The 13,853-nt window shown below is 41.2% G+C and overlaps 1 protein-coding gene across 2 annotated transcripts in view; it reads left to right on the forward strand.

Annotated features, from left to right (window-relative positions):
* The first annotated feature begins 21 nt into the window (after positions 1–21).
* Positions 22–13,853, forward strand: part of lamb2l (laminin, beta 2-like) — a 48,344-nt gene continuing 34,512 nt past the window's right edge. Inside the window, exons 1-2 of one of the 2 annotated variants that reach the window (XM_061670631.1) lie at positions 22–275; positions 10,464–10,545. In XM_061670631.1, the coding sequence (XP_061526615.1) occupies positions 51–275; positions 10,464–10,545 (307 nt within the window). In that variant the 5' untranslated portion in view covers positions 22–50. Of the gene's footprint in view, positions 276–2,502; positions 8,038–10,463; positions 10,546–13,853 lie in introns of those variants that run through there. The other variant, XM_061670639.1, reaches the window with a different exon arrangement.

The raw sequence follows: 13,853 nt of genomic DNA on the forward strand, positions 1-13,853 counted from the left end.
GAAGTCGAGACCAGTGTGGGGCTTCCCTTCCCTCTCACCCAAACAGCAAAATGTATGTGAGTAATGTTTACCTGAAGCAGTGGGCGGGGCCTCGTTGCACTGGGTGGGGTCCGGCACTTCCAAGAGGGGCCAACCTGCGTCTCTCTCCTCGCGGACGGCACAGGACTGCTTGCTCCCCGCCAACGTCGGGCACCACCCTCGGCCCCCACCTCCGCCTAAACCCGGGACACCGAACTCGCGTGGGAGCGGACGAGACAGGAGGCAGAGCGGTACCGGTAAGTGCTCAAATGAGCGCTTCACCCAAAATTTAGCGTGATTAAGGGGGACTTAATATCTCCGGTTGTACGCCGAACACATTTGATATTTATGCCACAACACTAAACGTGGTCATTTTTTATTTTATTTTATTTTTTTTAACAGCTTTATGTATGTATGTATGCATGTGTGTGTTTACGTCCCGTACGTTGTTGTTGTCGTACTGGGCTAATTTATCCGCTGTTAGCTTACTCGGCGCGGTTGCAACGGCTCGAAACGTTATATGAAAAATACAATAGAAGTGTTTGGATAACATTAATTAAGTTAGTTTAATGTTGGCACTCGAGAGGTTAAAAAACTAAGTATGTTCATTCATTGGAGGGAAAAAAAAAAAAAAAAAAAGTCTGGTCGTATTATTAGGTACACCTGTCGTGGTTAATTACCTATTTTTTTGCAAGTTCATGTGTCATACGTGTTGCATCCTCTTGAACAAAATGTATTGTACATGATGTATTATTATAAAATGTCATTTTGTCATTTGTTCTTCTTTATTTATTTTGGAAGTGGAAAATCTAATGAGGGCAAGACAGTGGTGAGCGGTTCGCACATCTGCCTCGCAGTTCCAAGGCTTGGGGTTCAATCTTTTCTCAGGTCGTCCTGTGTGGAGTTTGCATGTTCTCCCAGGTGGGAACGTGAATGGGAATAACTGTCGATATGCGCAGTGCAATTGACTGGTGACCAGCCCAAGGTGTACCCCAAAATCGGCTAAGATTGGCTCCAGCTCACCCTTGACCCTGAAGTCAAGCAGTATAGAAAACGGATGGACACTCTAACGAGATCCAGTACAACCCAAGAGCTTTTGCAAAGATAATATGACTGACTTGTGATGGACACTGTCAGGGAGGTATTCATTTAATGTTATGATAATTATTGTGATTGTAGTTTGCATTCTTGGGAGATGCGCGTCATACTGAGACCTGTCCTTTGAATTTATGAACAAAAATGAGAGGGCCCATAAAACACCCCTCATGTCCTATGATGCAGTGCATTTATTAACCAATCAAGGGCAAGTGTGAGGTGAGAGTTGGGGTGGGAGAGTGAGATTTTCCAAGATTTATGTGAGCAGAATACCTGCTTGGTGGCTGACTCGTGGCTGCAAGGGAGGTTTTTTTTTTTGACACACATTCCTGCCAGATTACTAGCGGCACAGATTAATGGATAGAAGGGCTCAGATTTTCTCCTTGAACTGAAAAGAATGAGTCGAATACACACTAGGGCATTTCTTATACTTGTTGTTCCAAGATGTTCCCCTAAATTCAACCCATACATTTTCCTCAGGTTTTCTGCATACGGTACATTGATATCATCGGAAAAAAATATATTCATGAAGTCCAAGAAAAAAGTCCTGTTTTTTAAGGAAGATCTCTATGTATGTTTTTCAAGAATTAAGAAGAATTTTACACCGTGAGGGTCAAAATTCTCACACAAACGTAAACAGTCTGAGACCAGCAACTGAAATGTATTTCATATAAACGCTTTTCCTCGTAATATTCTGACTGTATTTTCTTAAAATGTGTGATTTGTTTTTCTTTGATTACGACTTTAACTTTAAATTGTCTTTTTCTCATAATATTTTGACCAATTTTTGGAAAATTGGGACTTTTTTTTTTAAATGTTTGGACTTTATTCTCAAAATCCCATGCCTTTATTCACCTTGTATTCTCTTTTTTACCTTTTCCGTGTGGCCATAATACTCCCTTTGTGTGTGTGTGTGTGTGAGTGTGTATTTGAAGGTGCATGTTCCCAGCGGCCTTGGAGGCTTAGTCCAGCTTTAATCAGCTCAAGGACCTGGCCCTCCACCCTGCTGCTGAGATCAACTCTAACCTGCAGGGTTAAGAGGATCCACGAGTAGCTCACAACTTCTAATTGTCGAGTAGGAGAGAGTGATTTGTGACTTATTTGTACTTGAATCTAGACAACACAGGTGTAATTTTGTTTCCAACTTTTTGTTTGTTGTGTAAAGGCAAGTGGTGTCATAACCTGTCTCGTCAAATGTAGTTTTCCCCCAAAAAATTCTGTAAGAAAAAATAGTAATAACATAAATCCAAGGATTACATTGTCCCAATCATAATGCGTTTATTAATTTTTGCAACCTCTTTAATTGCTCATACAAGTGTAAAAATGAGTTAATATTGTACGTTAAAAGAATTGAATGAGTTCTGTAGGCTTGATGTGTCTATTTAAAAAAAAAAAAAAAAATTTAACATCAAGTTTCACTCAAGTGTAAAAAAAGGACTCCTGTCCATTGTGTGTAATGATTTGTTGCTGAAGCAAGTGAGGCAACATGGAGCGCAGTACTTGGGGGCAACCAGCAGAGGCGCTGTTGACTCTGTTTCCGAAGTAGAACAACGTGGGGTTAGGGAATTGAAGCTGCATCCACACTATGTCGACTCCTCCGGGCAACATTGTGTGTGTGTGTGTGTGTGTGTGTGTGTGTGTGTGTGTGTGTGTGTGTGTGTGTGGTCTACACGTGTCACTCGGGAGCTTGTGTGTGCAGGCTGAGACGCTCATAATCATACCTCCCGATGTAAATCAGCGTCACTGATGACAGTTTTGCTTTCTTCGTCTGTCTGCTCTTGCATTTTTGTCTCCTTTCATCCTGTCTGCAAATTGTGTATCCAGACAACTGACAACTTTATGAGTGCAAACTAATTACAGTGTCTGCAGTATTCTCAGGAACCTGAACATAGATATACTAGATTTGTTTATATTATGTCTCTAACATTTAAATTTGCTCATTTATTGATTTGTTTTATTTTTACGAAGGCGTTTTTTAAAAGGTGTCTGTGTGGGGATCTCATGACAATACAGTACATTGAAGTAGAACCACCAGACAAACTGCTAACATTATAAAATACTGCAAATGTAACAAATGTATTTAGTGGGAAAAAATACAGTATTATTCGTCTGACTTGTCGTGTAAAATAGTGTACAAATTACCTTCCGGTAACATTACTAACGCGTAACAGTTTACCGAGGTTAGCATTAGGCTTTACACGATCAGGATATTTGGGGTCGATCACCAATCAGCGAGTTTAAAAAACCGATAACTGATCACCGATCCGATCACAAGATGGAGGAACGTGTCTATTTAAATGACCTGTTCATTTACTGTATATACTTGTGTACTTAATTGCTCAAAAAATAATATTTATAATAAATAATATATCTTTGTTCCTCTATTTATGCCAGTGAGGCATAGTGGCCGCTCTTCTATTAGATGGCAGGAAGTAAATACAGTAATTTATAATTTTTGTATCCACTTTTTGTGGCATTTTTGTTTGTTGGTGTGCCGTGAGATTTTTCCAATTGTAAAATATGTTCCTTGGCTCCATAAAGGCTGGAAATCACTGCTCCAGTCAGATCGTGTATTCTAATCAGTCAGGTCAAACCAACATGACATGACAGAAATAATGGGTCCTAACTTACTGTAATTAAATGACTTCATTTTTAATTAAATGACTTGAGCATGATTCGACAGAACGGCAGCATGTTTACATCCAACCGTTCGTGCTAGCAGTAGCTTGCAAGGCTACATAACATTCAATTGCCTGCTTGTGAGCCGTATCGTATTCAAGGTAGCGTGAACATACCTCAAGCAAGACGTCAACCAACGTCCTCTCCTGACCTGAGCGCCGGTGACCACCAACACACGTTTTTCCCCATTTTGACCTTATAATACCGTCGGCTCGCTCCGCTCTTGTTATCGTCGCCACGGTAACGAGTGTATCCGGTCACATTTGAGTTGACAAGATACAGCCCAATGATCGTAAAAAAACGGGATGCGGTGGTATCGGAATACAAGACATCTGACAGTGCAATCGTGAAAGAGCAAATTTGTCTTATAGTTTGATCCGGGCATTACGTGTTGTCTGTCCCACACCGCAGACATGTGGTTTTTATTATTATTATTTTTTTAATAACTTCATTGGCCGTCAGATATTTACAGTACTAGGTCAAAAGACACGGGACAAGGCTAAAAATAAACTAGCTTTTGGATTCAAATTATACTGTGCACGCGGCGACACGGAGTAAATGTCTTTTGCGGAGCCCATCAATGACGTCATCGATCGGATCGGTGAATTATGACATTGAAGGCGATCAGCATAAAATGCTAAATATCGGCCGATACCGATCAGCCCGATAAAATCGGTGTAAACTCCAGTTAGTATGTCTCTCCCCGTGTTTGGTGGTTGCGTTCTTCTTTTGTTGCTGTTAAGTTCTTTGTCGTTTATTTGGGTCAAATTCGTCTTCATTTGTTTCTGGCAGGCCACACACAGCTGTTAACTTGATTACTCGAGTACCTTTTGGGGAAATTAAATTCATATATTGGGGACGGAAATATGTAACATGCTGCCCATACGTAGAGCGTTTGATTAGATTCTGCAGAGTGACAGTGCGGTAGTGCGTCTCTTCATATCAAAGAGAGAATTGCATATAGCTCGTATCTTGGCAGTATTAGGAGATTTCCTTCCCATAGTTCCTCCTATATCAGTGAGGATTGACTGATCAATCTTGAAGAAGGGGATGAGATTGTTGGAGGAAAGTTTTCCTTTCCCAGCAAGACTCGGTATAGCAACTCTCTGTTTTGCCTTACGAGACTTTGATAACAAGAGTAAAGTGTACGCAATATGTACTTTTGGAGGCTATACAGTAGATGTAGCCACCGAGGCGACGCCTTAAAAAGCATTGACGAAACTGACATCAGCCCTTGTTAAAAGCCAAGTTTTGAATAGGGACTCCTTTGCGTGGCGTCATAATGTCATCGGCCTCGAAATGCAGCCAGGCTGTAACCACTGAATTGAGTTAGTCGGCAGGCTACTTCCTTGTTCATTAAGGAAGCGTGCGCCACCCCTTGTTTTTGTTTGAGTGAAAATCATCTCTAATGCCTGCTGATTAACGACCAATCTACCAACCATCAGAGTACTATCCTACATCCGGTAAAAAACAAAACTCACAGAATACCTAATGTAATTGACTGACTAACCAACAAGTCGATTTGAACATAACGTTTCGCCTCGCATGTCGCATTGGGCAGAGGTAACGATATAGTAACCATAGAAGGTGCAACAGAAACCAAATAGACTTTTGTATTTCCTCTGCATGTTGCGACATACTAGCCCGTCCGTCCGTCCTTTGTGTTTTGCTCAGATCCGTTGTGCGGTATTCAGAGATTCACAGTGATATCACTTTACGGTTCTACGCTCTTTGTCTGGGTCACCTGCTCAGCTATAGATATGACCTGACACACCCTGCAGTGGGTTATTTTTTAACTTCAACACTTGGAGCCACCTTAGATCCTCAATTGCTTCATATTGTCGGCAGAATTAAGAGGAAATCGCTTGTTCCTGTCTGCTTGTGTTGATTCAGTTGTTTCTTGGTTACAAGCAATTGGATTACTGTATATTTTTGTTATTCCTTATGTTTTAAAGCCTTACATTATCTCTAACTGCCACGTACAGAGAATTCAGCTGACATTTCTCGGTAAGTAACTTCCTCCATGAGGTCATCACAGAGATCTGGTCCCATTTCTAGCCATGCCTCTTTTTACTGCACCTTGACCATTCTGGATTCTTTTACAACATCTTTGACTTGACATTGCTGCTGTCTGCGGTGCTTTTGGAAGAGCGTTCGGTCTCAGGCTCAAGCCATTGATTTGATGTGTACACAAGTTCGTACAGGCACAAGCACACAGAGGAAGGCTTATCGTGTTTTTATTCAGCGATACGGGAACCCGGGATTGTTTGGGCTGGAGTTCCGAGATTCCTCGGCTTTGTCACAGACTTTGCAGAGGCGGCATGAACTTTCTGCGGGTCTTTCCTTCTCTCCTCTTGATCCACCCGCTGGGTGTCGCAGGTTCAGTTTTTAGGTTCGTCAGGTGCAGTTGTTACCTTGTGATGCTGATGGAATTGTTGCAATCCAAACTAGGGCTGCGATTAACCATTATTTTAATAATCGATTAATCTGTCCGTTTTTTTTCCAGATTAACCATTCATACATATATATCATTTCAATGTATTAAAAACAGGACATTATTTCAAATTGGCAGTGCAAAAAATGGATAAACATAAAATGACGATTCAGTTACTGGTTTGGAAAATCGGCACAAATGTTTGTCATTGTTTTCCAAAGCAAAAGCTGTATACTGTATATTGTAATAAAACGCAAAGATAACCTGTCTGCTTTCATTGAGGACTACAGAAATCAGAGAACATTTACTGCTGGCAAGCAGAAATTCCGAGGATTCTGAGAATTTGAAGTGAAACAAGGTCACTAAACGATTAATCGAAGCTCAGAATAGTTGTTGATTAATTTGATAATTGATTAGTTGTCGATTAATCGACTAATTGTTGCACCTCTAATACCACCGTATGTAATGAATCGAAGTGGAAAATGCCACCCAACTTATATTCCCACACACCCGAACAAAATGTGAATTGTACCCTATAAGCAGTTTTACCCGTATACTGCACATTAGTGAAACAAACTCATTATATTCGAACACAGACGTAATAATCCAATGTCGTCTAACGTACTCCGATAACTGTCAAGGTTGAATTTTGGAGTATTTCACCGATTAGAAGTATTTGCAGCGAGTGCTTAGGTGCTGCCTCGAACTCGTTCCAGTTTCTACTCTCGCGGCCTGGCCAGCTCCTCCTTTAACGGAGGCCGAAGGTCACGTCAGCAGAGCGCTGTGAATGTGAAAGCTGCTTTGTTTCTCTCATGCACTTGTTGTTTTGTTGGCTGGCCCCAATCACACACATGCATGCACATGACCCATACACGCAGACACCATTACGCTTTCCTCCTACGCTCGTCTCTCTGTGTTGTCGCTTCTCGTCCGCCCCGCCGAAGTCTTTTGACCTTCGACGTTCCTGGATACGCTCCGAGGTGTGTTCGCTCCAGTTCTTCTTGACATGGTATTGAAGAGATTATGGCTATGATTTGCACTTGCACAAAAGCCACGGACACACACAAACAGGTGTCCGTCTACATACTGTGCATGTACTGTATGTGACTTCCTTACTTCTATTTATCAGTGTTATTACTGTGCCTTTTTCCGGAAATGACTTAGTTCAGAGGTTAAAATGGCATTGCAGTTAGCACCACCTCTTGCTTTGGCATACTTTGTAGAGTCTGGAAATTCATTTTCATATGGACAGTTAGGGTTAGGGGTGAAGACCAATACTGTACTGTATACTTGGACAAATTCCGCCGTATGTTTGGATGTTGGCTAAATTGCCCCTTTGCGCCTGACCATACCACTCCTTGCTAGTCGTTCTCTCTCTCTGGCCTCTGCGGCCTCCTCTTTACCCTTGCCTCTTCACGCTCCCTGCGAGTCCATGGTGGCACATTCCAACAGCCTGGAGACCGTTCCCCTCTTTCAACCAGTGGCCCGCAGAGTGACAGTGCAATTAGAATAATAATAGCTGTCCATTCACCTCAGTGCCCCAGTGACGAGGCAGCCGGCCGGAGAAAAGCAGGGCGGGCGAGCCGGAGGGTGGAGAGAAACGATCACTCGGGTTCTGCCGATTGGCTCGCGGCTTTCCCTCTGTTTTTACACCAGCGCCGGCGCCGGTAGCACCCTCAAGTTTGTTTTACACTTTCTGCTGCGTCACATGCGCATCCACGCGTAAACACACTCACTGGGTCGTACATGGCAGAGACTGGCGTTCAAAGACTCTTAGAGTGATCGGTTTTGAAATAGTGAGGAGACCAAACGTGAGTATGATTACTTGGAAGCTCTCGTGATGACTTGTTTGATTGTTTCAGTGCTTATTTTGTAATGTTCTTGTGTTGTCAGTGAAGATTTGAGGGAGGCACACCACCACTGTAGCTCCACTTTGGCTAAACTGTAACTACAACTGTTCACGGCACAGTGGTTTCAATTGTAACGAGTTCAGTTCAGTCGTGCAGATGGCATTTGTGTAACTTCACTGAGTGACCTGATTTATGCATCAATGCTGAGAGACAAACCTTCACACGAATGGGATCGGTGATCAAAAATTCAGTATTGTGCAAAAGCCGTACGCGTTACAGTATTTGATTTGTTGTATAATTGATGCCATTGGCCCTCTATAATTACAATAGTCATCAATCCAATCTGGACAAAAGTGGAAAACTAAATGTGTTTGTTTGTCCAACTGTTTGCTAGTAGGCTGGCTCTTTCCAGGTTCAAAACACCAACGTTGGTATTATGATTCTGATGTTTCATTGATGCCATCGTGACTCCAAGACTGAAAATAAGTTCTGGTATCTGAATCTTTGTCAAGATCCCCACCAAAATCAGCTGGCTTCTCCCATGGACCAGCCCTATACAAAGTATGAATAATTTTGGCATGAAAATGTATGACATCATAACACCAATGCTAGTGTTGGGCTGTATTCTGTTTGGATATAGCTGTAACACATGTGACCACACATTGGACTTGTTGAATGTGAAATCAGTGGACAGAAAATGAGTCACCTCCTGTCACCAGCCAAAGCATCGACTAAGTGTCCAATCAGACTGCGCTACTGCCATTACTTCTTTTGATCACAGCCACTAGGGGGCATATTTCCGTGATATCTAAGTAGTGGAATGGTATATGTTGCAATCGGGTGTATGAATATTCTAAGCCGTTACTGATTAGAGAATTTGAAAATAAACGAGACTGTGGAGGCATTGAGAATCATTCGTCTGACAATAATGTTCTTTCAAATCCAAGCAAACTCTCATAGTGTCATTTATTCATTCCTGTGGCATTCCTGTCGCCACAATTAATTGTCTGAGAGGTCACGTTGGCGTGTGACGTGAAACGTGCTTGTTCTCGCCTGTCATTTTGTGTTTCCACACATGCACACACATATTCTGTCCCTTTCAGCGTGGACGCCCCTGTGTTTGCAGAGCCTGTGCATACAAGAGGCCCTTTGCTCACAACGCAGACAAGATGCACTACACTTCAATTTAATGCATGACACCGATGAGCACAGTTGCCGATTCTCACAATTTTACCGATAGTGAAGAAAAGAAAAATCCTTTGTATTAATGTTTTATCCTGAACCATAGATTTTAAAAAAAGATCTTATTTGACCATGACCCGTGCCCCACGCTTCAACAAAATGTTTGGGGAAAGTTATTTCTGTGCAACCTTTTTTTGTGTGATCAAAACATTTTTAGCTATTGGCCCCCTCTGAGGTTTCGATTTTTGAACAACATTTGTCAAGGCCCAACTGTAAGAAATGTAACAATTTGACTGTCCGCTGTGCAGATCATTAATGACAATGTGAAAATATTTTTGCATTCCCAAGAGCTTTCACAACAGTCAGGCACATTACAAAACCAGAGAGAGAGAGAGAGAGATAGAGGCATCCCCACAATGATATCTTGCGCCAGATGGCCAAAGTGAGTGTGTTTCCTTTTTTGCAATCCAGCAATTTAAAAAACAACTAACTAATCTTCGACATTTCTTCAAGGCCTTGAAAGCTATCTGACCTGAGATGGCAACAATAAGGCTTTGGCAGACTGTATCTCCAGTGGTGGTCTCAATCCCAGATGAAATTGAAGCATTGCACAGTAGTACAGGAGTAGTACAGTAACTCAACAACACCCGTCAAGTTTAGCTCTGACCTGCCTAATTGGAAATAAAATAAAAAGTAAATAAAGGATACCTCTCGAGTATTATGGTAATAGCACTACACAAAGTAGTAGTTTTAGGCTGTTAAGCTGCAAACATTTTAGGCTGTTAAGCATGGGGGAGTTGGAGTTCAGTCTGTAAGAACTTAACTTTGGTCGCAGGTTCAAGACTACCTGGAGGTCAAAGTGCCTTTGTTCAGGGCACTGCACCTGAACCGCACTAAGGAATTCAAAAAGTAACACCTACAAGTTTTGCATTTATGACGACCTTAGCCGAATTACAAAAGCAAAAACAATTAAGCTGCAGATCCCGATAACAGTTTTGCATTTCTCCCATTTTTTAAAACATTGCTGTAGAGGTCATTGTTCAGTCTATTTCAGTGAATAATTAATAAATCATCAAGAGGTAGGTGAGTTCTATGAAGGTGTCTTATTTGGTGTTTATCCAAATAAGATGGTTTGGCCTTGGCAGGAAGTTGCATTGGTATAATTGTCACATAGTTAAAAAGTATTTGTATCTGTTTGTTGTCAGATCCGCATCGACTGTCTGGTCTTTGCATGTCCAATGGTGCCGAAGACCACCATGGCCTTGTATCTGAAGCTCCTCATGCTGGGTGAGTACAATTCCCTCTTCTTTCATTGCATTGGTTTACTTATTCAAAGTTGAACTGGGTATCCTAAAACTTTATTCAGCTACTTTTCAAAGTTATGATCAAGGAACCGCGAGACATACGGTTGTGCTATCGGTATTCCAGCGGGAACTACTTGTAGACTACTTGTAGAGCAGCCACAAGCACCACATCCCGCATCGTATCATGCATGACAGACAATTTGGGGGGAATTTTTAATTGAACAACATCACAACAGCACTGAACTTCAGAGGTTCCAGTGTAAATAGATTTAATAAGCACACAGGTTTTTTATTTTTATTGTTTATGATAATAAACGATATACAGTATGGATGAATGAGGTGCAATACCTTTGTCTCATATTGCTTTTCAGCTTTTCTGTACTTGTAATATATCGAGGTAACTGACCCTTTATGCTCCAAAATCTATTTTTTCTGAATGTATGCGTTCCCTGGAAAGCCCAACTGCCAGTGTGTAAGTGGCCTTCATCTTAGTAGCTACTGAGTCATTTATGATTACCTTTACAAAGAAATAGTCATTACAAATGTATACATTCGTGGCTCACTGCAAGAGTGTTATAACTATTCGGTGAATTGAAGGACCACTTCACGAGTGCCCAATTGGTTTGTTTACATTCCTGCAAACTTACTTGCTCTGCTTAAGCTACAAAGAAAGTGTTGCAAACCTTCTCTTAAAGGTGCATTGACATTCATTCACGGCCACACTGACACCTGGAATGTTTCCTTTAATGAATAACATTTTCCATCCTGTCTCCACATTCCTGCCGTAGTGCTGTATACCGGATGGGAAATTGGATGCCTAGGGGTGCGTTTACTTGTCATTCATCTTTTTTGTATATGTGTGTGTGCATTTCATTGCCTTATGCTACACTCTAATAACACACTTATAAACCAGCTGGTGCAAGTGATCTTGTTGCTCTGACAGGCATGCCATGGTCCTTCACCCGATTCCTTTCGGAAACTCAGTGATAAGGCTGCACGATATTTTGTTTGAGCATCGCGATCGCCATGTACATGTGCGCAATAGTCACATTGTCGGCTCTGCTGCGATGTTGGTGTGCTGTAATATACAGTGAATCAACTGTAATATTAAAAGTGATCAGCAGAGGGACCTGTTTGGACATGCTCAAAAGATTAAAAGATTATACACTATTTGGTTTTCTCATTTATTCATTCAGTCATCTTCCGTTCCGCTTATCCTCACGAGGGTCGCGGGCGTGCTGGAGCTTATCCCAGCTATCTTCGGGCGAGAGGCGGGGTACACCCTGAACTGGTTGCCAGCCAATCGCAGGGCACATAGAAACAAACAACCATTCGCACTCACATTCGCACCTAGGGGCAATTTATAGAGTTTTCAATTAACCTTACCCAGCATGTTTTTGGGATGTGGGAGGAAACATTTAGAATATCAAAAACATGATTGGTTCTAAATTAATTTTGAAGGAACATACAGTGTACAGGCCAGTCTAACTAAAAAGCACAACTCGATTTGAATTTGAATTCCGTAACAAATTGGAATACAATTGTCTGAAATTAGAAATGAGGTTTTTGTGAAAAAAAATACAATAAAAAATGGACATTTTAAGGCCATATCGCACAGCCCTACGTCATAACGTTTCTCTACTTAGGGTACTGCACGATTTGACTTGCAGCAAGGTGCCAATGGATGGGGCCATACAGAGAAGTGAAGAGCAGTTGTCAGTGGGTCTTTCAGCATGACAATGACCAAAAACATACGAGCAGTGCAACAAAGGAATGGGTCAAGAAGAAACACATTAAGGTCACGGGGTGGCTAGCCATCCCCAGACCTTAATCCTATTGAAAATGTGGGGAGGAAGCTGAAGCTTCGAGTTGCTAAATGACTCCAAATCCATTATCGATACTGCTTAGTGACCTGATTCCTTTCTGATTCTCTTAGTGATTCTCATTGGGTGAGGGAATTATTATATTTTATATAGCAAATTTGTTGGATTTAGGCATGGGACTTGATAAAATGTGATCAATATCAATGCCGTTGTCGTCGGGGGTTTAATGGTCTTGTCATCTCCTTAAAATCAGTTTTAGAAAAGAAACACTACAGTGGTTATGGCAGAATCAACATGAAACAATATTGGCCACCACAAAATCACATACTATGACGCTACCTTTAAAAGCTCTCTGTAGAAAGCCATATGGGCTTAAATGGGATGTAAAAAGCAATTTAACATATCATACGACAGACTGATGTACAGCTGCTTAGCGCTGTAGCCTTCTTAGACTGACTTATACAAATGGCTTTACTAGCTACTGAAAATTGGGATGTTCTATGAGAAAGAATGGATGCAACCATATCACCCCGAACTTGGTCACTGATTCAATTAATGGACATAATAATAATTCAATCATCAATAATCATTTGTTCGAATTATTTCTTTCTGTGTTTGGGTTTTCGGCATTGACTTCATCCAAGAATTGTCATTTCAGTGGATCCCTAGAATTCTTTTTGTCCAACTAAATACCTGCTGCTGTATTGTGTGTATTTAATTTTATTAAATTATTTGTCACTTTTTCTCTGGTGGCAAGTTGGCACCTCCTTTGATGTGAAAACAAAGCATGGTGGGCTCTAGATTCGTGGCTTGTCTTCAAAACAAAATGAGTTGGGGAGGTTTGGTCTGAAGAACATGTTTTGATGATTGTGTTTGCTTTCAATAGAGATACTTTTAATAAAATGTAACAAAATGCTAACAAAAGGGAACAAACAGTTCTGAACTATGTTTGGTAGATTATTTAATCTGTTATGACAATGCTTCTTGCCAACAAGTACACTGTTGGAAAGTGTACAAAAATATCTTTTTATTTCACTTTGATATTATGCTTTAACAAAACATGCATGAGCATCAGAACTGAGTGTGCGTGTTGTGAGCATGTATAATGTGCCGAATCTTCACTTTGGTGGGCCAAGCAGCTTACTATACAATTGCAAAATGTGTTGTAACACAGTGTGTAAACAATGCAGAAAATCTCATTTTGTTAAAAATTCATGATTGACATGAAGTGGAGAGTTACATCAGACAATGATGCGATGCTCTGTTGTCAAGGAGACGTTTAACAATGCACTTTGAACTGTCCCAGTCTTTCCTATCAAGCCTCAAGTTGTTCTGTAGATCAACAAGTTGAAAAGATCCCATAAATCACTGTCAACCTCACTCATGTCTCTTCTTATTTGCGCTTCATACAGTCATTCTGCAAGGCGGCCTCCTCACCGTTTTGTTTTTCCATTAGCGAGCAAATGGA

This window comes from Phycodurus eques, chromosome 1, assembly GCF_024500275.1.
Source record: "Phycodurus eques isolate BA_2022a chromosome 1, UOR_Pequ_1.1, whole genome shotgun sequence".
Taxonomy (NCBI): Eukaryota; Metazoa; Chordata; class Actinopteri; order Syngnathiformes; family Syngnathidae; genus Phycodurus; species Phycodurus eques.